At 43.2% G+C, this 26,219-nt stretch overlaps 1 protein-coding gene across 9 annotated transcripts in view; it reads right to left on the reverse strand.

Annotated features, from left to right (window-relative positions):
* The window catches only part of KLHL13 (kelch like family member 13), a 94,288-nt gene that overhangs the window by 46,850 nt on the left and 21,219 nt on the right, over positions 1 to 26,219 (reverse strand). Inside the window, exons 1-2 of one of the 9 annotated variants that reach the window (XM_035102270.3) lie at positions 9,868 to 10,004; positions 9,233 to 9,346 (exon numbers count right to left, since the gene is read on the reverse strand). The exons of 5 other annotated variants lie outside the window; for them this stretch is intronic. In XM_035102270.3, the coding sequence (XP_034958161.1) occupies positions 9,233 to 9,346; positions 9,868 to 9,947 (194 nt within the window). In that variant the 5' untranslated portion in view covers positions 9,948 to 10,004. 3 more of the 9 variants (XM_060270321.2, XM_088664425.1, XM_035102275.3) reach the window with 3 other exon arrangements.

Genomic DNA, 26,219 nt, shown 5'->3' on the forward strand with positions numbered 1-26,219 from the left:
GGATGAAGCATGATTGGTACATGGTGCAGAAAAGGAGGTAGGAGGAGAGCAACATCAGAACAGGCACTTCAACAGAAGTCCATGGAGCAGAGGAAGGAATCTCTCTTGCAGGGCACTGGGAGCATCCTCACATAAGGCTGTGAACCTTATATGATGGAAATAACCTCATTGTCTGCCCCCCCCCGTGTGTAAAAATATTGGCTGTTAGGATATAGACATATGCTTTCTTCCCTTGAAGAATAAGCAGTGCCTCCAAAATCTTAGACCAAAGCCAGTGGTAGAGAATTTTCTTTCTTCATAAGAATTTATCATCATCCAACTGTGAGGTAGGCACATTCCAAAACTGAAACACACCCTCCACTTTATGCATCAGCTGCAAGTTATCAGGACAAATAAAACTAACCAGCAGATGCTTAATTACCAGCAACTCATACCTCAATGGCCACAAATCAAGGAATTAGATTTCTTTTTTTAATAAAGTCATTTCCCTCCACTTAGGCTATCCAGTTAGGTCAACTTTGCATTAGCATGTTTTCTGAGGTGCAAATTAGGTACTGTTAACAAATGCATTTTATTTGTGCTCATTAATGCTGGCATGACAAGTATTACAATTCATTAAGTACCGCTAAATGATGAATGTAAAAATATTCATCAGTGTTTGCTAGTGTGCATATTATATCAGAACTAGGAATTCCAAAAAAGAGGGGTGCTCATTCACTTTCTAAATAATTCCACTGCTCTAATCAATAGATGCCATTACATTAAATGGGGGGGGGGGGAGGAAGCAGCCAGTTGGATTTTTAATCAACATAAAAGGTAAAGGGACCCCTGACCATTAGGTCCAGTCGTGACCAACTCTGGGGTTGCAGCGCTCATCTTGCGTTATTGGCCAAGGGAGCTAGCATACAGCATCCCGGTCATGTGGCCAGCATGACAAAGCCGCTTCTGGCGAACCAGAACAGCACATGGAAATGCCGTTTACCTTCCCGCTGTAGCGGCACCTATTTATCTACTTGCACTTTGACGTGCTTTCGAACTGCTAGGTTGGCAGGAGTTAATCAACATAAAAATCTGCAAAATGCAAAGGTACTATAAAGATGTGTAGCTAAGACAATTCACAACAGCTGCAGATGAACAATATGTAATGAGGTGGGAAGAAGTCTTCTAGGCCCCAACAGTCTAATTGGGCAGGGAATGCATGCACCCCAATCTGTATTTTTAAAGTTTTTGTTGTTTAGTCGTTTAGTCGTGTCCGACTCTTTGTGACCCCATGGACCAGAGCAAGCCAGGCACTCCTGTCTTCCACTGCCTCCCGCAGCTTGGTCAAACTCATGTTCGTAGCTTCAAGAACATTGTCCAACCATCTCATCCTCTGTCGTCCCCTTCTCCTTCTGCCCTCCATCTTTCCCAACATCAGGGTCTTTTCCAGGGAGTCTTCTCTTCTCAGGAGGTGGCCAAAGTACTGGAGCCTCAGCTTCACGATCTGTCCTTCCAGTGAGCACTCACTGGAGTGCTTTTTTTAAGTACAAAATAAATAAAAAACCCAACACACATTCATACCCTGAACACGCCATTTTGATACACTCCTCATTCCATCACATGCATGGAAGACTATTGTTAAGAAGGCAAAGTTTAAGGCCCCCCTTGGTCATATGGAAGTGTGGGCACACCTTTTTCTCTCTGTCTCATTGGGCAACCATAGCTTTTAACATCTGATGCTCTCTTATCCTGTTAGGGTTTAAAGTAGAGGTGGTTCCCTGTTGGACGCCATTCCTAAACAGCCCTGGCTTTTTCATATCTCATGAAGATGAAAAGCTCGAACAATAAGCAGAGAAGACTAGAGTTCAGTTTGTGGTAACAGTGACAAAAGGAAAGAAAATACTTTTAATAGAATTATTCTATACTTATTTAAAAGCCCCCCCCCAATCTTTGATAGTAAAACCATGAGCCCTAAACAGAGAGCTAAGTAGGACTTTGGTGGCCCAGTCTTAAATGCAAATTAGGCAAACAGGTTCAGTGCTTAAATTTGAGGATGCATGCCTCAACTATGGAAAACCCACGAAAAAGAAACATACTGCCTACACTTTTGGACAAGGAGTACAGAGGCAGCGTGGCATTATAACCTGTGGATTTTAAAGAGAAAAATCCTCCTCAAATAAATATTTTAATACACATTTAAAAGATGTATTCTCTCTCAGAGGAAGTATTTAAATGTATGCTTGGTATATTTAAAAGGCTGAGAATTATGCTGCAGCATTGAAAGTAGCACAGAGCTGTCTTCTGATCCCTAGATTAGCCTGATTCAGGTCAGGTTGTTTTGTGTAAGAATTTGCAAAGACTGGATTACTGCAAAATTCCTAGTTGATGCACACCTCACCCTCCAAGAGACTCAAGCTCAGTACCTTTTGAATCATACTGACTTCAGATGATGGTTGACTCAGTTGTGATGTGAAATAAAAAAGTGACAGAATTTAAATGTTCAGAGTAGGTGCATTGTAAGTCTTTTGAAGCAAAGCAAAATTATTGGGCACCTTAAAGACTATTAAATTTACTATGGTACATATGTAAAATAAAAAAATTCCTTCAGTAGCACCTTAAAGACCAACTAAGTTTTTATTTTGGTATGAGCTTTCGTGTGCATGCACACTTCTGAAGGGGCCAGACACACCTTTGTGCACAGGCAATTCCACAAAATTAGGGGTTGTCATAGTGAATGTCCTCTCCCAAGCCATCACACACACACATACAAAAACTTCTGAGGGTTGTAGAATTTCCAAGAGGGTTCCCTCTCTTTATTTTACCATGTAAGAGGGCCTGTAGAGGAGGAGGTGGTCTTTCATATATTTGGAGCCCAAGTAATTTAGTGCTTTAAACACTAATGAGGGTACCTTGAATTGGGCCCAGAAACAAATAATCAACAATTTCTAGCTGCAAAGCCACCCAGATGTTCTAACTCACATTTTCATTATGCCATGGTGTGACGGGGACCCTATGATAGTGCTGGAGGTGAAATAGTTAAACGGGTTACCCAACAAGAACCCAAGGGGGTGGAGTCAGAGGGACTATAAAACCAGCCCTGAGGGGGAGTTCAGTTAGTCAGAGTTGAGAGTTCAGTGGGTTCAGAGTTCAGTTGGGATTGGAGTGGGAGTCTGTGGGTAGGTTGAGTTAGTATAGTGGAATATAAGCTGAATCAGTAACAGTTGGTTGATAGGAAGATCAGTAGATAACTGAAGGGTGGAACTGGATGCAGGAAGGAGGTTGGTTTAGGGAGTGTGAGCAGGTATAGGAAGGTATAGGCCAGTATATGCACCAAGTGTTTATAATTGACTGAAGACCTTTTATGAAACCACACGCTTGTTAAACTGCAATAAATAAACAGAAGTTTTATGTTCCAATTTAACCCTGACTGGACTCAGTATTTTATCAGGTAGAGCCTGGTTGGTGGCAGTGGGAAATAAAGTGGTGGCACAGGGATCAATAGACCGTGAAACGTATGGGGACCCTGTGTGATCGCATGGATTCTCTTGTTTTGCCTGGGCAAACTTCACTAATACTTTCTGTTTTTTAACAAATTCTGAAAACATGCACAAATTAAGCATTTGGACTTTTTTGTTTTGTTTTGTTGTACATAACTTGTTCTGGAGTCAGTGATGCGTAACAGATTATCTGCCCACGAATGTCTCTTCTACAGCAGATCCAGAAGCTGTGGGGGCAGAGAGACTAGCATGCTGAACAGCTCCCTCATTTTTGAAAAACCAACTAGGAAGCAGGTTGAAGAATCAAATTTCAAGTATTATTAGAACAACTTTTATGATCACAAGCTACTGAAATGTAGTCAAGCCTTACAGTAATTACGGGTGCAGCACACTAAACACATTTATCTTATCACAAGTCTATAGCTATCTATGTAGAACAGCATCAGCCCTAGAGTAGCACACGCCGACACACTAACGTGTTGCAACACAGAGTTTGGAAAGCTCTGATCAAGAGGGTAGCAGGCTGGCAAAGGCCAAGTAGAAAGAAGAAAGGGTAAACTGTGGGCACACAAGTGCTCTAGGAGACACCCCCCCTTCCTCACCTCAGGAAAATAAAAGTAGTCTTATTTAAGGAATTTCATTATACATGGGCAGCAAAAAATCCCACTTGATCCGTAAATAACAATGGATTTCAGTCAATTGTTTTATAAGGAAATGCATCAACAACAGCTGTTTAGTAAAAGCATACAACCAGCAATTCTAGCTGCAAAATTCAAAAGCAACCTGGAATCAAGAAATTCATCTACCATAGATGCAAAAGGGAAAGTACCCGTACATTTCTGAACAAGGCACAGATTGCATGATCAGAAGAGGTAGAATGATGGCATGTTAACCCTTTTCAAAAGTGTGGGCATTTGACAAACAGAAGTTAATGTCTGTTTTGCTTGTGACATGTTGTTGTCTGGATTGGATCGGTTGTTGTAGGAAGGACAGCTGCACCTATCACACATCTTGGATAGTAGATGGACACTGGGCTCTTCCAGGTTGCCAGGTATGCTATGGCACAATACCCTTCTTGTGTTAGTAGCCATGTGACCACCACCCTCTACTGCCTGTAGTTGATGGGATCTGGAGTACAAGATCTGTAGAGTGTCGCATTGGCTACTGTTTTTGTTTGTTTGTTGTTGTTTTGCAAACTGCTACTAGAGAGGTTACCTGTGGCATATTTGAATCATCTCAAGGTAGTAGAGTAGAGAATCTTTACAAAATGAGATGTTGAATCCTCCCCATTTTAGGGCATAAATGACTAGATGCATTGGCAGACTGGGCAGTAACTTAGTTGGATTCTTTTGAAAGGCGGCTTCTTCAGTCTATGAACTGTGCTTTCAAATAGCTCTGCCTCCCTTAAGCCTACAAGAACATCTGTCTACAACTCAAACACTGAATCTAAAATACAGCATTTGGTGTACCATAAACATTTGTTTGCTGGTGCAGTAAGTTGGAGGGTCAGGCTGCAAGCAACTTAATTAAGACAAAAAGGCTGATGTAATTTTTAGCTTCACACTGTGTGACTAAAGTAGGTAGAAACTCTATAAGGAACAAGCAGCCACACACACACACACACACACACACACACACACACACACACACACTCTACAGTTATTCTTCCCAAAGCGGAATAATAATAATAATAGTTTACTATAGAAAAATAACTCTGAACAGGAGAGAATGCAATTCTACTAGTCATTGATTATTGCATTTCAACTATGACAAATTAAAATAAAGGCTCTTTTTAAAATAACTGACAAAAGTCAATGCTTCTTTCGAGTGCTTTGATAAGATAGGAGAGAGGCCAACAAGACTACACTGGCGAAAAGTTCATATCAGCATTTCCTAAGCCACTTTCTTAATTGGGAATTTGCTGCACTTCTCTCCCTGAAAATGAGGATGACTCACAATCCCAGCCAGGAAATAGTGCTTGTGCTAAACCCAAGAACAATTACAGCACAGCACTTGCTTGCAGAGCTAACCAATCAGAACTCTGTTCTTTTAACCTTGTCACAGGCAGACTGGGGACAGCTATTTGGCTGGCTAGCACACCTCCTCCTTATTGCCTCTTGGGTCACAATCCCTCTGCCTCCAGAATGCTCATGTTCACGTGCTAAAATCGAAGAGACCAGCACAGTCCAGCAACAACAACAGCTGCCGCTGGGAGGAATAAAAGAGAAACAGGTCAAGCTAAAAAGATGGAGAACAAAAACCACGCAAGCTGTAAACTGAGTCGGTAGGTATGCAGGTAAGTTCAGGGCTTTTATGGTACAGCAGCCATACGCAAGATTTTGCTGTGAGCGACCAACTTCCTTCAGCTTATGCATAAACGTTACTTCCAACATATCCCATTCATTCCTAAGGATTCAAAGGAAGGCAAACACGAATCTAGGCTCCCAAAATGCAATTTAGATCAGGTGACTGCATGCACAGAAAAATTCAACAAGCAGTTGAAAAATGTGGACACATAACTCAAGATGGAAAGAGAAGGTGTAGAATTTAAGTGTGCTCTGCTACAGTTGCCATATCTCAAAAAGTAAAAACCAGGATACCCTGAAAGTTATTGAACTTTTTTTTAGACAAACCCCAAAGTTGTTGAGCCAAATGAACACAAATGCCAACTGAACGCAATGTTTTTGTTTACTTGCTGAAGATGCAGGACAAACTGCTGCCTTCCAGAAATTCCCCCCAGACATCACTTCTGCCTTTGAAATCCTGGTAATGTCCAGGAAATCCCAGACTTATGGCAACCCTAGCTCTGCCTAGCATACTACAGTCCTCATGCGACTTCAGCTCAGAGCCCTTCTTGAAACAAACACCCAGAAGGAGCTTACCCAACATCCACAAGATAATATAAACAGCACACAAATCAACTCTTTGGGTGGGTAGCTCAACCCCACATGCAGGGAATGGCCACCTGTTGCCCTTTACTCTCCTACCATTTTTCTTTGTCTCAGTAATACATGGAAACATGGAGGTAGAAGAGATACACAAAGCAATGGGATTGTGAAGGCAGAGCAAAAATGCTTTTCCTTCAGAATTGGAAACTGCCTTACATTAGGCAGACTATATGGCAACCTAGCTCAGTAGTGTATACTCCGACTGGTAGCACATCTACACATCTCCTCGGAAAGGAATGTGTGAGGTAGGGCTGTGTCTGGTGCTCAACTGTATCAGGATTATGTACAAGTTTTCCCTTTGGTTGTTATGTGAAGTCCAAAAAACCAGATCCACATGTCAACTACTGTAATGGCCTGAATATACCGTATGTTTCTGTGTATAACACGCCCCCATGTATAAAATGCCCCCTATTTGGGGGGACTCAAAATTAAGAAAATGGGGGGAGATTGCCCCCGTGTATAAGACCACCTCCCCCTTTTAACATTTTCTTTAGTTTTTTAAGAAACCTCGTCTTATACACGGAAAAGTATGGTAAGACCCACTTTTTTTTTCCAAATTCTGACCGTGAAAAGTTAAAGTGTAGCTTAAATTCATGACTTTACAAAAATTGGCTTTTACAATATTGCTGCTGAAACAGACATCCGGTAAAATGGAATGGGAGCGGATTATATTTGGGTGTGGCTTATATTCTTGCCAATACTCTGTATTCTGACATTAAGTGATTGGTTCTTTTATTTATGATTTAATACATTTTGAATTATAGCCCACCAGACACCAAGTGCTAAAGGCAGGTAGCAGTGGTTTGGCATGAGCGTGGGTATGCCAATAAACGTATGCATGGCATAATAGAAGTTTTTAGCCACCAGTATAGCAATGCCAACCCCCTCCCTAAATAGAATGCAGAATGGAAGAAAAAGTTACTTATAGCTAAAGAATAAACAAACACCTATCACAGGAATGTTTACAACAAAGCAATTTGTAAGGACCTCTAGAGAATTTTTATATTACCGTATTTTAAAACAATACAGTCGTACCTCGGGTTACGACGACCTCGGGTTGCGAACAATTCGGGTTACGAACTCCATAAACCCGGAAGTATTTTTTACTGCACGCACGTCCCGCGCATGCGCAGAAGCGGGGCGCACTTTTGCGCATGCGCAAAATGGCGGTTTAGGTCGCGTTTGGGTTACGAACTTTTCGGGTTACGAACTGCGACCCGGAACGGATCGTGTTCATAACCCGAGGTATTACTGTACTTAAGCAACCTTCTACAAGCTGAACTTACACACCTATGAATGAAAGCCAGTTTTCACAAAGACAATTGTGGTTTCTCACCTACAGCTGAATCTGCCTCCTGAACATTTATGCCTCATGTATTACTATATAAGAGCTGGAGAAGTGTGCATGCGCACGAAAGCTCATACTAAAATAAAAACTTAGTTGGTCTTTAAGGTGCTACTGAAGGAATTTTTTTATTTTGTTTCGACTCAGACCAACCTACCTGTTACCTACCTGTAATCATGCACAGTTCTATTCAACACTATATTTTTAATATGCTGCCTGTTACAGAAAACAATGGCAGCAAATTCCCCTTGTGTAAGTGGTAGGCACACCAGAGATTAGCCTAGAGCAGAGTTTCCCCTTTATCCCAATATTTTTAAATCCACAACAGTGCTGATCATTAGGCAATGCCAGTTCTCTCTGAAATACAGTATGAAAATGCCTGAAAAAGCCACTTCCCCCTTCCGATGTGTCACACTCAACAATTTGCTTTCAAGCTTCAGAATTATGATACTATAATTTTTAGATGCCCCAAGTTAGTAAAAAGCTTTTTTTTAAAAAGGGTATTTGAGCAAAATGATGCTGCTATTCATATTTACCCAGCAATATTGAGGGGCAATTTGCTCCTTTGTGATGTCGGTAAGTATACAAGCTGAAAGCATAAACTTACCACATTTCATTCATGCAACCCTCAAGAAGAACTGCCTCAATGCTGGTTGAGCGTATATTTTGTGTTTTATAAGTATGAGCCATTGAAGCTGTTCCCACCACGGCTCATTTATTAATGAGCACTACCAGAACCAAATTAACTTCTCCTTACTGCATTCATTTTTTGCAGGCCATGTGTGGTGCTCAATGTCAGCCAGAAAAACACAGTCTATTAAAATGCCACAGTGCCCTTTAAAAATATGAATACTAAGCCCAATCAAGGCATCTCTGGCAGTGACAACATTTACTTTTTGACTTCTGCTTTGACTTCTAAGGAATAGCTAAAAATGGGTAAAAAACTGCAGTCAAAGGAAGCAATCCCATTATTTCACAGTGCCACACGTATGCACACAATACAGAAATGACATAATGGTAGGCATTACATACATATCCATTTTTAAAATTAGCTATAAAAAAGGGAGATCTGGGTACTGATGATTCTGACTTGCTCACCTAAGATCTTTAAGGACCAATGATCGCACAAACTTTGACAATAGGCACTGAAAAGGAATTATGAATGTGACCAAATCTGCACCATTTCTGTTTTTCAACAAAGGAACGACTCAACATAACATCCATCGTTTGGGGAGGAGAAATGGGAAACTGACAACAAAAGGAGTGTTAAATTTTTAGAGGTTCTAATGAAAGAAATGCAAGGTTAGAAATAAAAATTCTGAGACCAATGTCACATCAGAGCACCAGAGGAGAAAGGGGGGAAAGGAGGGGGGTTATATCTCACAAAACAAAAGCCGGGGGGGGGGGAATGTAATCTCACGAAAGAAAGCCCACCTTAAAATAGCCTCAGTTCTCTCACTTACATGTATGCCGGAGAAAGTGGCGACGACCTGGATGTTTTAAGCACAGGAACTGGGAATTTCCACATAGCAGGAGAACTCGTTTTCCATTTCAATGGCATGTTGGTCACCACGATACTACAATAACAGCAAACAGCGTTTCCATAACAGACTACCAACTTGGACTTCCATTCCAGATGCACGCTACTGGCACAACGGTGGCTGCTGAAGCTCGGAACAAACCAAGCATGCTTGCCAATGAGCTTAAACCAAAGCTTCCAGTCTGAAAAAAGGGGTTGAGGGGCATCTCATTTTAAACCCTGCTGTCCCCTAAAGCAAAAAGGTGATTCTATCACTCCAACTCGAATAGTGCCACCTCATTAGAGAAGTGTTGACTGCAGTATATGTTCAACAGAAAGAAGGGGGGCGGGAGAGAAAGGAGCTGCACTTTACAAGTCACCACAATGCAGCTTTATTCTATAAAAAGAATGCCTCCCCCCCCCAAGAAAAAGCCTGTAGTGCTATTGTTCTACCTTCACAGTCACACTGCAGCACCATACTACATTCTGCACCTATTAACCTGATTTCTGACCAATAGTAGCGGGGGGGGGGGGGAGAGAGAGAGAGATTGGATCCATAATGAAAATGAAGCAACATACCGACTCAGTACACACTTGTCATCCTCTGAACATTCTTCGTTTGAGCTGCAACAATACAACTGGGAGAGAAATCTCAGCATAGCCCTGGGCCACACGACAGAGAGATCAGTGACCAAACACAGCAGCTTGTTTTGCTTCCGTGCAAGCCAAAGAATGCAAGGATGCCATTGTGGCAAAAGCCTATTGCATAATAATAATAGTATATTTTTGCTTTTGTTTAAGAAAAAAAGGAAAATAAATGGGGAGGAGAAGAGAGGGGGAAACCAGTCTTTCCTAATCCATAGTCAGAGCGACCAAACGACTGAACAAGGTTACATATTTGCAGATTCCTGCATGTTCTTCCACACAGCTTTGGATTCAAGGCACTCTCATTTCCCCTATTCTCTGCTTCCAGGTGAGATGAGTAAAAACCTCATGCATGTTTACAATATGCTCAGGGAACATGAATATTGCTCTCCGTCTTCTGTCTGCAGCAAATGGAGAGCAATGTGCTGCTAATAACTGCCCTTGCAGGAACACGATCAACAATCAAATAGAGCAGCCCCCCCCCCCCCCAAGAGCTCACAAATTGCCTGAAGTCCTGACAAAGCAGCAGGGCACGCAGGTGTCCATCACACACACCCAACCCCCCCCCCCTGTGGTCTGTTTGGTGATGACCTCAAGGGGCAAGCAGCTACCATGTGTGTGAGCGTGTGCACATTTTTTAAAAGCACCCTTAAAGTGCACACATAAATTTATCTGCTTTATGGAGACATCTCTGACAGAGAGCTTGTTAGGGGAAGGGTAGGGGAGAACAGAAAATAATTTCACCCCAAACCAAGCAGTGGCTTGACTGACCGGTTAGGTGCATCTACAGCACCTCTCATGAACAAGTGCTACCCATTTGCATACTATTGTAACAGGTTCACAAGTGGACTCCAATATTGATTTTTTTATGGACTTAATGTGTCTCTTTCTCTCTCATTTATTTGTGGTGAGGTGCTACCGGTACTAGAGCAGATTTCTGTTCAGTAGCATGCATGGCTGAATGTTTCCTCAGCGAAAAGTCTAAATACTGTATAATGGAAAAGGCAACGAAAGCAATAATACCTGTACTTTTTATTTAAAAATACTATTTCTGTTCAGCTTCATTTGCATTGCAGGAAGGAGGCACTAGCCGAAAGGGCTTTAAGATTTTTGTGTTCAAGTCCCAAGCTGCAAGGAGAACTGTAACTATGGGCAGGTATCCAAGGTACAGAGGCATATGACATACGAACACAGAGAGCTGAACTGAACGTTGCTGGGCCTACAGCCCTAATCCAAGGAGCGCAATATTTTAAGCAGCCTTCTTAAAGCAATGGAGGCGAGTATGAGGAGGAGAAAGACATGTTAATATCACAAATGCTACGGAAAATTAGCAAGGTAGGGAGTTCAAAGATGTGAGGGTAGAAGACAGATGCACATGCCACATGTGACACTGTGAGCATATTCAGCTCTGATTTTACATTCTAAGGAAGAAAACCTGAAACTCCAGAGATCTGGTTTTGCTGATAAGACCAGCCAGATTTATTGCCAATAAAAGCAGATTTACTGAAGCATGCTGCCAACGCCAAAGGCTGCATTCACAGAACTGGATGCAGTCACACATTTACATGCTAAGCGATGCCTACTTTTCAAAGCATGCACTACCAACAGTGCATGAACTGGTCTCATTTCCATAGATCGCTCCAGAGACTGGAGTCTGGACCCTGCCATCACTCACGAATCCTTTGCATCATGCAGCCAAGCACCATTGGCTAAACAACACTGTACACGTTACATAATCATTGCTTCTCTGCCAGATCACTGGTGTGTTACACACATTTTTTTTAAAAAAAGCAAGATTAATGATCAAGTTCAGTACTAAAAGAGTGCCTTTCATCTACTGACACCCACAGAAGACAAGAGCAGCAAGGTCACTGCTGTTCAACCTGAAGCATTGCCTGGTTGTGGCAAGCAAGACAGAAGTCCTGCTGCTTGTGGAGTAACAGAATATGCTAATTCTGCTACATACCAGAGCACTAAGGGATGGTGGTGGTAATAATAATAATAATAATAATAAATTATTATTATTATTATTATTATTATTATTATTATTATTATTATTATTATTTGTACCCCGCCCATCTGGCTGAGTCTCCCCAGCCACATGCTTTCCAATCTTCCTCAGTGCCGGAGTCTGGTCGAGTCTGTAGAAGGTGCCATAAGAGCCATGCAGCTATGGAAAGCTGGGAGGGTGAATGGCCCCATTAATAGACGGAACCGAACGTAGCGGAGGGGTGAGTCAGCGTGGTGGCTGAGCTTTTCGTATACAGGCTTCTGCCTCTTGGATTTGGGTGACTGTCCAGGCTTGTGTGTGTGTTTCTTTCTGGCCGGTGACCTTGCAGGTGACCTTGGAAGTGTGCTCTCCCTGAGCACATGGTCTGAGGGGGTGGGACTTCTGGTGAGTCTGGTGAGTCAGGTGACTAGCTGTGGGCGGAGCTAGTCAGTGTTTGGAGTGCAGCGGGGCGTGCCGCAGTTTGACCCATCTTTTAGATTTAGGGCAGGAAGTCTCACACGTTTATTGGGGTAGACCTCGGACTCGTCTTCTCCCCCCCCCCCGACTTCAAGCTTTTCAAGATGGAGGGGGAGGGAACAACTGTAGTCACCTGCAACTCCTGCGCAATGTTTGTATTCTTGCCAAAGGATGTAGGCAGCTACACCTGCAAGTTGGTTGCCCTACTAGAAGACAAGGTTGCCCTACTAGAAGACAAGGTCCAGCAGCTTCAGGCCCGTGTATTCAGGCTCCAGGGAATTAAAGAGCTGGAGCTTTTATTGGATGCAGCAGAGCACACTGTCTGCACCAAGGAGGAGACAGGGGACATCCCTGAGAAGAAGGTCAGTTCCCCAACACAGGAGCCAGATGTATGGAGGAACGTGACTCATAGAAGTAGAAGGCCCAGGGATTGAACTACACAATCGATTTGAAGTGCTCTCCCTTTACATGGAAGACAAAGAACAGACTCCATTTGAAGATCTCTCCCTCATCACAGTTGATCAGGAATATGAAGACGAGCAGCAAAGTCAGTCCTCCGGGAATATGCAGGTCCAGAAAGCAACAAGAGGATCAGCCATTTTAGATCTGGTCCTAACCAATAGTGATGACCTGGTTAGTGGGGTAGAAGTGGCAGGATTATTAGGTGGGAGTGATCATGCCCTTCTGGAGTTTATTATTCAGCGGAAATGAGCAACAAACCATAAAAGGACTCAAATTCTAGACTTTAAGGAAGTCAACTTCAGAAAACTTAAGAGAAATGCTGGGTGAGATCCCATGGACAGAAATACTAAAAGGGAAGGGAGTTCATGATGGTTGGGAGTTTGTTAAAAGGGAGATATTAAAAGCACAACTTCAGGCAATACCAATGAGATGGAAACATGGAAGGTGCCTAAAGAAGCCAGGGTGGCTATCTAAAGAACTTTTAACTGAGTTAAGATTTAAAAGGGATATGTACAAAAAATGGGAAAAGGGGGAAATCACCAGAGAGGAATTCAAACATATAGCCAGCACGTGTAGAGAAAAAGTCAGAAAAGCTAAAGAACAGAATGAACTCAGGCTTGCTAGAGAGGATAAAAGCAACAAAAAGGGCTTTTATGGGTATGTCCGTAGCAAAAGGAAGAACAAGGAAACAGTGGGGTCACTTAGCGGAGAATATGGTGAAATGCAAACAGGGGACAAAGAAAGGGCAGAACTCCTCAATGCCTTCTTTGCCTCAGTCTTCTCCAAAAAAAGGAAACAATGCCCGACCTGAATTATATGGAGCAGATGATTCAGCAGGGGAAACACAGCCCAGAACAAGTAAGGAGGTAGTACAAGAATACTTGGCTAGTTTAGATTTATTCAAGTCTCCAGGGCCAGATGAATTGCATCCAAGAGTATTTTTAAAGAACTAGCAGAGGTGATTTCAGAACCACTGGCAATAATCTTTGAGAATTCCTGGAGAACAGGCGAAGTTCCAGCAGACTGGAGGAGGGCAAATGTGGTCCCTATTTTCAAAAAGGGGAAAAGAGAGGACCCAAACAATTACCGCCCAGTCAGCCTGACCTCAATACCAGGAAAGATTCTAGAGCAGATCATTAAGCAAACGGTTTGTGAGTACCTAGAAAGGAACGCTGTGATCACTAAAAGTCAGCATGGGTTTCTGAAAAATAGGTCATGTCAGACTAATCTGATCTCATTTTTTGACAGAATTACAAGCCTGGTAGATGAAGGGAATGCTGTGGATGTAGCCTATCTTGATTTCAGCAAGGCCTTTGACAAGGTGCCCCATGATATTCTTGCAAAGAAGCTGGTAAAATGCGGGCTAGACAATGCTACCATTCAGTGGATTTGTAATTGGCTGACTGACCGAACCCAAAGGGTGCTCATCAATGGCTCCTCCTCATCCTGGAGAGTAGAGACTAGTGGGGTGCCACAGGGTTCTGTCCTGAGCCCAGTCTTATTCAACATCTTTATCAATGACTTGGATGATGGGCTTGAGGGCATGCTGAACAAGTTTGCAGATGACACCAAATTGGGAGGGGTGGCTAATAAACCCAGAGGACAGGATCACAATTCAAAATGACCTTAACAGATTAGACAAACAAGATGAATTTTAACAAGGAGAAATGTAAAGTGCTACACTTGGGCAAAAAAAATGAAAGGCACAAAATGACCTTAACACAGTATCCCCAAAGTGCGGCCCTCCAGATGTTTTGGCGTACAACTCCCATGATCCCTAGCTAACAGGACCAGTGGTCGGGGAAGATGGGAATTGTAGTCCAAAACATCTGGGGGGCCAAAGTTTGAGGATGCTTGCCTTAACAGATTAGACAACTGGGCCGAGGCAAACAAGATGAACTTTAACAGGGAGAAATGTAAAGTACTACACTTGGGCAAAAAAATGAAAGGCACAAATACAGGATGGGAGACACCTGGCTTGAGAGCAGTACATGTGAAAAGGATCTAGGAGTCTTGGTAGACCACAAACTTGACATGAGTCAACAGTGTGATGCAGCAGCTAAAAAAGCCAATGCAATTCTGGGCTGCATCAATAGGAGTATTGGGGAAGTAATAGTATCACTGTATTCTGCTCTGCTCAGATCTCACCTGGAGTTCTGTGTCCAGTTCTGGGCACCACAGTTCAAGAAGGATACTGACAAGCTGGAACATGTCCAGAAGAGGGCAACCAAAATGGTCAAAGGCCTGGAAACAATGCCTTATGAGGAACGGCTTAGGGAGCTGGGTATGTTTAGCCTGGAGAAGAGAAGGTTAAGGGGTGATATGATAGCCATGTTCAAATATATAAAAGGATGTCATACGGAGGAGGGAGAAAGGTTGTTTTCTGCTGCTCCAGAAAAGCGGACACGGAGCGATGGATTCAAACTACAAGAAAGAAGATTCCACCTAAACATTAGGAAGATCTTCCTGACAGTAAGAGCTGTTTGGCAGTGGAATTTGCTACCAAGGAGTGTGGTGGAGTCTCCTTCTTTGGAGGTCTTTAAGCAGAGGCTTGACAGACATATGTCAAGAATGCTTTGATGGTGTTTCCTGCTTGGCAGGGGGTTGGACTGGATGGCCCTTGTGGTCTACTCCAGCCCTATTATTTTATGATTCTATGATTCTACAATTGGCACTATTGCCAAACAGGGGCCAAGGTCCTCACTGCTTATCAGCACTGACCCCTTGGAGGTACTGCAGGGCAGAAAGCCACCATGAAATTTGATCAGGGATATGGCTTGTCTACCTTGTTTTCCCTTGGAGGCTCCCAGTCCTTCATTAATGTAAATCAAACAATTGCTATTTCACAGAGCTCCCCAATATTAGTATTAACAGTTCCAGCAACTCATCAATTCTGCTCCTCTCCAAACCGACCTTTGCCTTCACCCCAAACTACCAATGTGTAAGAACAATGAATAAAGCTGTACAGCCAACTGAAGCAAAGGCTAAAATGCAAGCCATTTCAGAACCTACCCCTCCCCCCCTTTCAAAAAAAGAGCTGATCTTGAAAAAGACGCAACACTCCTTCTTCAAGGCAACACATTGGTTTGGAATCTCCTGGAACAATTACTTCTTCCTATGAGAACAGAGTTAATCAAGTCAAATAATCACCAACACTGCAGAAGTTCAAGAAAATGCTCCACTGGGGAGACTAAGTGATTGGGTTGTGTTTCAACTGTTCTATATATTGAGGAGGGTGGCAATGTTTTCCCCAGAAGAGACCATTATTAACACTCTTCATCTTGGCATGGGATTTAGCTCACATATCTCATCTGCTCGGTTTTCTAGATCAGCATTTTTCAAACTGGTGCCCTCCAGGCTGTGTGGACTACAACTCTCATCAGCCCCAGCCAGGATGGCCAATGGTCAGGGAAGATAGCAGCTGTAGTTGAGAACATCAGGAAGACACCAGGTTGGAGAAGCTTGCTCCAAACAACCAGGAGCATCTATAATTCTAAGGAGAGCTGTAGGTGCTGGAGACACCTAGAGGTGGGCATCATACTTTCATCATATTTCAGGAAGACCCGCTGAAATCAATGGACTCGTTACTTAAGCCCAATGACTTCAATGGGTGTACTCTGAACATGAGTTAACTAGATATCACTCAATATTTCTTGATAAAAACATGTATTGCACAACTCAGTTAGCATATCTGATCAGATGCATCATATCATCAAAACCGTTACAACTTAGTAACCCCATCTGAAATCCTCACTCTATTTAGAGTTACTGTATTTCAAATTAGGGCTCTGTCTTCTGTCAGGAGGGCAGACTAGATATACTTTTCAGTCCCTTTCAACACAACAATGCTAAATCACAATGAAAGCCTTGGATATATCAGCTGAGACAGCTGCTGGGTCATCTTTCTTCTGGAAGGCAATCTGAGCAGATGGTGGGCTGCATTTTTTTACATGGTGCACATTCTTCTACCACATGCACAATGAACTGGGGGTGCAGATAGCAGTGCCAAACTCTGGCCAAGACATGCTTTAGCTGCAGATGAAACAAAATGTTCACAGCAGATTGCAAGTCACTAGGATGCCAAGCACTGTTTTTTTCAGTGGCCAGTAGCTGAAATCTGAAAGGTGAAGAGCCAAAGGCTATGGAAGAAGGGTAAGTTTAGCAGCACTCATGATAGAAGGGGGGAAAGAGAGACCCCAACCACGAAAACAGCATCAAGGGTCAATGCACTGGATATCCATACTAGTGTCTTCCTTGCTTGATCACATAGCCTCCAAGAAAGTGGTGAAGGGAGGGGTTAAAAGAACTCCCATCGACCCTGTGCCTTCTATTCAGGACCAGACTGTGAACACTTGGTATTTTATTCTTACTGTACTTAACAAAACTTATATGACAGTTGATTGTAATAAAGCTTGTAAGTAGTTTACAAGAAATATTAGAATGAATAAAAAACAGTTAAGCACATTTACAAATAATTGAAATCAACAGTAAAAGAGATGACATCATGTCAAGAGCTGCATACCAGCATAGGCTTGCCTAAGCAAAAATATTTTAAGCACGCCCTGAAAAGAGTACTGTGAAGGTTCCTGCCTGATTTCAACAAGCAGGGAGTTCCAAACTGTGGGTGCCACCACACTGAAACATCCATTTCTTAGAACTATCAAATTAGCCTTACACGGCACCAGTAAAAGAGCTAGCTGCAGAGAATGAAGCAGTCAAGTTGAGATCCTGCATTGCAGGGAGTTGCTAGATGATCCTTAGGGTCCCTTCCAACTATGACATACAGGAAAAGGTGGCGCACAAGAAAACTGGTCCCAATGGCTAATGGCTTTATATACACTGATACCGTAGTAACACACTGAACATGAACCAGTGTATACGTCTCATCAGAATCATCACTCCTGTCAGCAACCTGCTGCAGCATTCTGCACTAACTGCAATTTCTAGGTCAAACACAAGTACTATACTCCCCCCTCCCCCCCCAGCCTTCACCTGCTTCTAATTTTTGCTGTAAACCACTTTGATATTTATGAAATAGTCTAGAAATGTAAACAAACAAACAACAGGCTTGGCTTGGGAATAAGCATGTACACAGACATAGAACAACATTGCATACTGAAGAAGTGACCAAAGAAACTGCTGCAACTGTTTGCCGCCAGTTTGGAAAAAGCTGCTTTACACAATGGAAGCTTAAGCACTAGAAGTTTGAAACTTGTGGTCCCCAAAAGGCAAAGGTCTTTGCTTCAATTAAGAACCAGAGCATGACTTCACATTGAGGCCAAGAACTAAAATGTAGACTTTGTTTTCCATTTGCGTCAAAGAAAGTTCTCATATAAGGGGGCTTAAGGATGGAGTTGCTATATTTTAAGCTACTGCTACTAGCAACCAAAGAGCTACATCCATCATCTTTCCAGAACTTGCAAGATCCATGTGGCAATAAATGCAACTATGCAACTATGCACTGCACTCTCTTCCAAAAACTCTGCCTTCATCTCTAGGACACTATAGAGCATGCCAGAAAAGAAAAACCACACAATTACCAATTAAGCAATAACTAAATATGGAATCTACTCAATAAAACAGTAATTAATAGAACTGTTGAATTAATGCATCCTTATACACCAGGGATCACATTTATCTGCTTCTCAGATGACATGTCACTGCTATTCAGGGTTGGAATTATAGGTTAAGCTGGCCTCAAATTATGACCTTTTAATCATGTAAGATCTAGATAGCTTGAGGTCTTAAAGGTTTTTCCACGGTACATTTGTCCTTTCAAAACGCCATTAAATATAACAAAACACAAAATTCTGATCTATGCAAGGATTAGAGGAAAGACTTCAACTTCACACTGCATCCTCCTTCCTGTTCCACCCCACCCCCCACCCCGCCCAAAAATCATAGGAAAAATACCCTCATACAAATTTCCTCCTAGTCAAGTTGCCTGCAGATGTGAGACTCAGGATCATTAAGAAGTTCATTACAGTTTGGGGACAGAGCAATGCAAGTGTGCACAAACACAAGACATAGAGCACCTGCTGGAAGTCTGTGGGTCCTGCTCCTGCCTCTCTCTACCAGGTCTAGGACAGGGACGGATAGTCTATAAAAGGACTGCTGCTACCCAGCAGAGTACTGTTTACATTCTTTTAAACTGCTTTTTAATTCTGTTTTTAAATTGTTTTCTGGGGGTTGGTTGTATTTGGCTGACACACTGGTAACAAACAATCCAAAGCCATGTTTCTGTGGAATTTGCTACCAAGGAGTGTGGTGGAGTCTCCTTCTTTGGAGGTCTTTAAGCAGAGGCTTGACAGGCACATGTCAAGAATGCTTTGATGGTGTTTCCTGCTTGGCAGGGGGTTGGACTGGATGGCCCTTGTGGTCTCTTCCAACTCTACGATTCTATGATTCTGTTAGATCCACCTCTGTAGGATAAGACATTTCTAGCAAAACCAGACATTACAGAAGACTTGATAGTCCACAGGCATTTCTCAAGAGAGGAACCAGGCCCGGCTCTAGGTGCATTCCTGGTGGCGCGGGGTGCCAGGGTGCCAGGCTGGCAGGGGAGGGTGCTGCGCGGTGAAGCTGCGTAAAAGCCATGCTGCGCGCTGCGAGAGCGGGGGCGCCGGAGCGATCTCCGCGCCTCAGCGCCAGGGCACCCTACCTGCTTGAGGCGGCCCTGAGAGGAACTCACCTAAAACTGATAGTGTTGTTTTCAGTTTCTGAATAATAAAGCCCTAAGAAGTCGAAAACAGGGCACTATCAGTAGACCAGGGTTTCTCTGCTCCTCCGCTCCAGAAGGATATGCCCGTCATAGTGCTTATAGCACCAAAATGAAGCTAAAGGAATTCAGAATGTGCAACAGGGTCTTCTGGAAGGGATACTGCACCCAGTGGAATATTTAGGAGTACTAAATGCTTCTATATTACTGGTACTAAGAGGACAGGGGACTTGGCCAGAAATCTGGATGAACACTAGTGGGGCCTTATCTAAGAGAAGAATACATACACAGTGAATTAGAACAAATGATTAAAATCTTGTCCTTTATCTACTTCAGGCCAGCATTGATGTACCTGCTTATTAAAAGTGATATTCTGAACAAAATGGCAGCATCAGTTTCCCATTCATATAATTCAGCACTTGTAGGGTCACGGAAAATTCAAATTAAAGATCTGTTCAAACTTAGTTACAATGAGCGTGACTATTCAGGTTGACTTTGTGTATAATCTATGTGTTTAAACAAAAGATGCAAGACACATATTCTACTGAAAGGGGGGGGGAGGTTACTCCCAAGTAAACATATGTATTATCAGAGTGTCAATGATGCTGTATCATTTTGGTGCTATACCTGCTTTCCAAAAAATTATGATTTGGTCCAATCCCTTGGTAAGCCTGCTATAAACTTCACATTTGGGGGAGGGGGGAGTGAAGCTTTGTCAGTATGACAGGAGTTAATTAGATGGCAGCTTAGGATAAAAACAGATCAATATGGCAGCTCCCTCTACACTGAAGAATCTTAGCCGCACAAATTTCTGTCACACAGCACCCAGGGGCAAACTTATTACACAATGAAGTTCAAGACCCAGAAAGTGAGGTGACGTTTATTCAAAATCAGTAATGCCACCTTCTGGTGATTATGTGAACAGATTAAGAGCATGCATTTAAACCAGGCATAGACAATCTCCAGCCCTCCAGATGTTTGGGACTACAATTCCCATCATCCCTGACCACTGGTCCTGTTAGCTAGGGATGATGGGAATTGTAGTCCCTAACATCTGGGGGGCCGGAGTTTGCCTATGCCTGATTTAAACTGATGTTCATGACTCTCCTTTTAACAGGCAATCTACAAAGCACAGCAGCTGAGTGACAACTGAGCTGTACAAAGGAAAGGTGGAAGCGGGATTCAAGTTATTTTCCTTCAAGCATCTGACCTGATGTACACAAGTTCACTTACCTGACGAAAAAAGTGTCTAGATGAACAGAGCATGGACTGCCTCAAAGTGTCCTAAGGATAGCGGGGGAAGAAACCATCAATTCTTCAGCCAGTTGGGGGAATGACCACGATGGAAATAAGAAGGCCAGTTAAACTCAGAGCTTTCCAAACTTTTCATTTTTAGACATGCATCATTTCACGACATGGTAATTCAGTTTTACCAACAAACCAGAGGTTAAACTAACCCCCTTCCAGCCCTGGGAGGAGCATGGGGAGCATTCACGTAATACACCTACACACTGCAGCCGACACACTAACATATCATGACACACAGTTTGGAAAGCTCTGCTCTAAACTCTGCTCCAAAGCCCAGAAAAACAGCTTGGAACAAAAGCCCCTGCTGCCTAAAAAACCCCAAACCTTGAAGAAAGGAGAGGGGAACGCAAAAGCATTCAGAAAAGCTGAAAATAAAAGACACCTCTCAATTCTTCCTGCCTGAGAGAAGGCAGCGATGAGGACAATAATGGAGGCAGCAGCCAAGATGGCGCCACCCTCAAAAGAGGCCTCTTCCTTGCTTGAGAAAGAACATGGAAGCAATAACTTAGAGAATAATTTGCAGCACAACAAGATGCTATAAAGGAACTTATTAAAAATATTTGAAAAGAACTAATGCTTCCAATGGAAACAAAACTGACAGAACTTAACACAAGGCTTGATTCTTTAACAGAAAACAACAAAAGAATTAAGCCAAATCCATTACAAAAAGATCAAATAATTAGAAAAAGATACGTGCAACATGCCTGGAGATGCAGAAAATTGAAATAGGAGAATAATTTTACATTTTCGTTCTTTTGAACAGGGCATGGAAGGAAATGATCCTGCACATTTTATTGCCTCATGGCTTTAAATCAATGCTTCCAGACCTCATAATCTCTGCAGCTGGTTTTGAACAGGCACACAAAGCACTCAGACCCAAACTGAGGGTACTTCCCAATGATATAATTGTCTGCTTTGCCCGTTACAGGAAGAATGAGGTTCAAAGGATTCAGTTGCAGAAAACAGCTGAGTGCACCAGAAATAAAAAATCTCAGAAAAAAACTACTGCTTTAAACATCCTCTCCTGGAACGTAGCCAGCTGGGCCAGATGCATATCCCACTCTACCAACATTCCATTCTACCGTCAAAATTTTAATATCATCGCTCTCCAAGAGACGTGGGCAGCCGAAAATCCATCACTGGAAGGCTACTTCACATATGCAGTGGGAGAGGTCGCAGGCAGAGGCCCAGGGAGGCTCAAAGGGGGTTATGCATTTTGATCTCATTATACTTAAAGGAACTGTCTCCGCTAGATCAACTTGCAATGGCCCTACTTATTTCTTGGAAAAACTGTAGTCTTTTATTCATCAATGTCTATATTTCCCCAACCACCAAAAAAATCAACATTGAGAGCAATTGGACAAGATTGGACTCATATGTCAGGACACTGCAAGCAGATTTCCCGGGAGCGAAAGTCCTACTGGTGGGCGACCTAAACGCAAAGTTAGGGCCAGATGACCCCAGTTTCGAGATTAAATGCAGGCACAAAATCGGTTATCCAGATGCCTCCGGCCCAGAAATTTTCCAACCACCAAGGCAGTCAAAGGACCAACACTCAAATTTCGCTGGAGCCTGTCTCTTCAAATTCTCCCGACAGCTAAGTCTCCATATCCTAAATGGGTGTACCAGAGGTGACATCCCTGGGGAATTCACATACATGTCCGGGGCAAAAACCAGCACAATCGACTACATGTTGGCAGATAAAGAACTATTACCAAAAATAGAAAATTTAAAAGTACTTCCATTCATCAAGGGGGACCATTTCCCTTTGCACCTGTAGGTGTCTCCTAAAACCGAGTCACCCTTTCTCAGGACAATATACCCTGTATACCCTGTTGAGATTTCTGCCTTAGAGTGACCTGACTGCAGAGTCAAATGGACCTTTGCCCTTGATTCCAAATTGAAGGAGATCCTAACCCCTGAAAAACTTCGCACAATCTTAAATGGCTCCGGGGTCAACCCCAAGCCCGAGGACCCAATCACTGTGTATGAGAGCCTACTCCAACAATTAAAATCGCATTTATTCAACACCTCAGAAAAAAAAAAGCCAAATAAACCACCAATATCAAATAAACCCTTGTTTGACCACACCTGCCTGGAAGCCTAGAGAGCCCTACGAAATACATATAAAGCTGCCCTGATAGCCGAAAAGGCAGACAGACAGCAAGCCTACCATGCTGTCCGCACCCCCCCCCAAAAAAAAGAGTACAAAAAGCTAATAATTCAACAAAAGAACGCTTACAGCAGAAAATGCTGTAATCAGCGCTGTAATCAGTGTGGCAAAATCCAAAGACCAGACATTATTTTGGAAACTGGCGGCCTCTGGCACCTGCAAGACCAACTCTCCCCTAACCTCACCAACTCTCCCCTAACCTCACAAATTCCACCTAATCTCTGGGTATCATTTTTTCAAGCTCTGTATGAGGACGTTGAACCCCCACCCTAGATCCACAAAATAGAATAACTGGCAAAATGGCCCCCAGTTTCAGTAACTGAAGTGAAAGCCTATATCAACCAACTGAAAACGGCCAAAGCCCCGGGCCTAGATGGCATAACGCCAGAAATAATTAAAGCACAAGCGGACTGGTGGGCACCATTTTTAGCCGTCCTCTTCACGCACATAGACGACACTGCCCGTATCCCTAGGGACTGGGGAACAGCCATAATAGATGCATTCTTCAAAAAGGGTAACAGAAGGGACACAGCGAACTACAGGCCAATTAGCTTATTAAGCATAACCAGTAAGCTCTACGCAAAGCACCTACAGTGGTGCCTCGCTTAACGAATGTCCTGCTTAACGAAATTTTCGCTTAACAAAAGGTTTTTTCTAGTGGAGGTTGCCTTGCTAGACAAATTCATTTTCGTCTAGCGAATCGCGGTTTCCCATAGGAATGCATTGAAATTCAATTAATGCGTTCCTATGGGCAAAAAAAAATTCCAAAAAAATTTCAATGCATTCCTATGGGATTCGCTAGATGAATTTTTTCGTTATAAGAAAAGACCCGTGGAACGAATTAAATTCGTCTAGCGAGGCACCACTGTACTTAACAAGTTTACAGATTGGTTAGAGATGGAAGACGTCCTGGCAATCGAACAAGCAGGCTTCAGACCTGGCAGGTCCACGACAGATCATTGTCTAACGCTACAACATCTTATAGACAAGTACAAATCAAGAGGGCAGGCCTCACTTTATGCCGCCTTCATGGACTTAAAAGCAGCCTTTGATACAGTATCCAGAACCAGACTTTGGGACAGACTGCAGGGCACCACAATTGATAAACGGCTTCTGCTATTAATTCAGGCACTGCACGCAAACACGGCCCTCAGAGTTAGGTGCAGCCACCTAGGACATCTAACTAACAGATCCCATTAAAACCTATAACGGTGTCAGACAAGGGTGCCTTCTGGCCCCACTACTATTCATTTTTTATTTAAATAATTTAGTAGCCGCATTAAATGATTTAGCATTCCATCCACCGAAGCTCGCAAACCGGCACAATTTGGTTTATTATATGCCGACAACGCAGTAATCCTATCCAGAACCCCTAGGGGACTCAAACCGGCACTAAGGAAGCTTGCTACATACTGCGAAACAGAACGCCTTAAAATCAATTACGGTGCTACCTCGGTTTACAAACACAATTGGTTCTGGAAGTCTGTACTTAACCTGAAGCGTACTTAACCTGAAGCGAACTTTCCCATTGAAAGTAATGGAAAGTGGATTAATCCGTTCCAGACAGGTCCACGGAGTACTTAAACTGAAAATACTCAAACTGAGGCGTACTTAAACCGATGTATGACTGTACCAAAAAACCAAGATAATACCCTTTGGGGGAAAAATCACACCTCAGAAGCAGGGAACTTCAAGGCCACAAATTAGAACAAGTTACAAATTACAAATACCTCGGAATGGTGGTACAGGCCTCAGGATCCAACAACCTTCACATAAATTCTATCGGGAGCTCAGCCGAAAAAACCGCAAACTGCATCCTCAATTTTTTTAGAACACAAGGGGTTTTTTTTGTTCCTGCGGCCCTTAAGCTATTTAAGGCCAAAACGCTGGCTCAGCTCCTCTACAGAGCCTTTCTGGGTCCGCCCTCCTCTTCCTTCTCTCCCTTGGAGCGCGTACAATCCAAATTTCTCAGAGCCCTCCTACACTTCTGGCAAGGGCCTGCCTGTCTTGCAAGGATCCTACAAAAAATTCCATATGCTCAAACACTCTGTGCCTGCCCATTAGGGGAAATAGGAAGCCCAGAGCACCTTTTCTTTAGATGGCCCTTCTATGAAGAGTCACGCAGGGAGATCTTGGACCCCATACTGGCGAGGTCAGTAAGCCACCCAGAAAAGAAAATATACGACCTGGTCCTGTTAGGTAAAGACCAGAAGAGAACCAGGACGGTCGCCAGATTCTGTGTCCAGATATGCAGACATAGACTCTCTCCTGAGAAGAACCAGCCCGTCTGAATGTCCCAAAACACGGTTCCCCAAGCGTCCCAGGCTTAGTTTTCTGCGGCAGCTTTTAATAATAATAATAATAATAATAATAATAATAATAATAATAATAATAATAATAATATACCCCACCCATCTTACTGGGTTTCCCCAGCCACCCTGGGCGGCTTCCAGCAGAAATATTAAAATACAATAATTTATTAAACATTAAAAGCTTCCCTAAACAGGGCTGCCTTCAGATGTCCTCTAAAAGTCTGGTACAGTAGTTGTTTTTCTCTTTGACATCTGGTGGGAGGGCGTTCCACAGGGCGAGTGCCACTACCGAGAAGGCCCTCTGCCTGGTTCCCTGTAACTTGGCTTCTCGCAGCGAGGGAACCACCAGAAGGCCCTCGGCACTGGACCTCAGTGTCCGGGCAGAACGATGGAGGTAGAGACGCTCCTTCAGGTATACTGGACCGAGGCCATTTAGGGCTTTCAAGGTCAGCACCAACACTTTGAATTCTGCTCGGAAGCGTACTGGGAGCTAATGAAGATCTTTCAGGACCGGTGTTATGTGGTCTCAGCAGCCACTCCCAGTCACTAGTCTAGCTGCCGCATTCTGGATTAATTGTAGTTTCCGGGTCACCTTCAAAGGTAGCCCCATGTAGAGCGCATTGCACTAGTCCAAGCGAGAGATAACTAGAGCATGCACCACTCTGGCGAGACAGTCTGCAGGCAGGTAGGGTCTCAGCCTGCATACCAGATGGAGCTGGAAAACAGCTGCCCTGGATACAGAATTAACCTGCGCCTCCATGGACAGGTGTGAGTCCAAAATGACTCCCAGGCTGCACACCTGGTCCTTCAGGGGCAGTTACCCCATTCAGGACCAGGGAGTCCTCC

This window comes from Zootoca vivipara, chromosome Z2 (assembly GCF_965207765.1).
Source record: "Zootoca vivipara chromosome Z2, rZooViv2.hap1.1, whole genome shotgun sequence".
Lineage (NCBI taxonomy): Eukaryota > Metazoa > Chordata > Lepidosauria > Squamata > Lacertidae > Zootoca > Zootoca vivipara.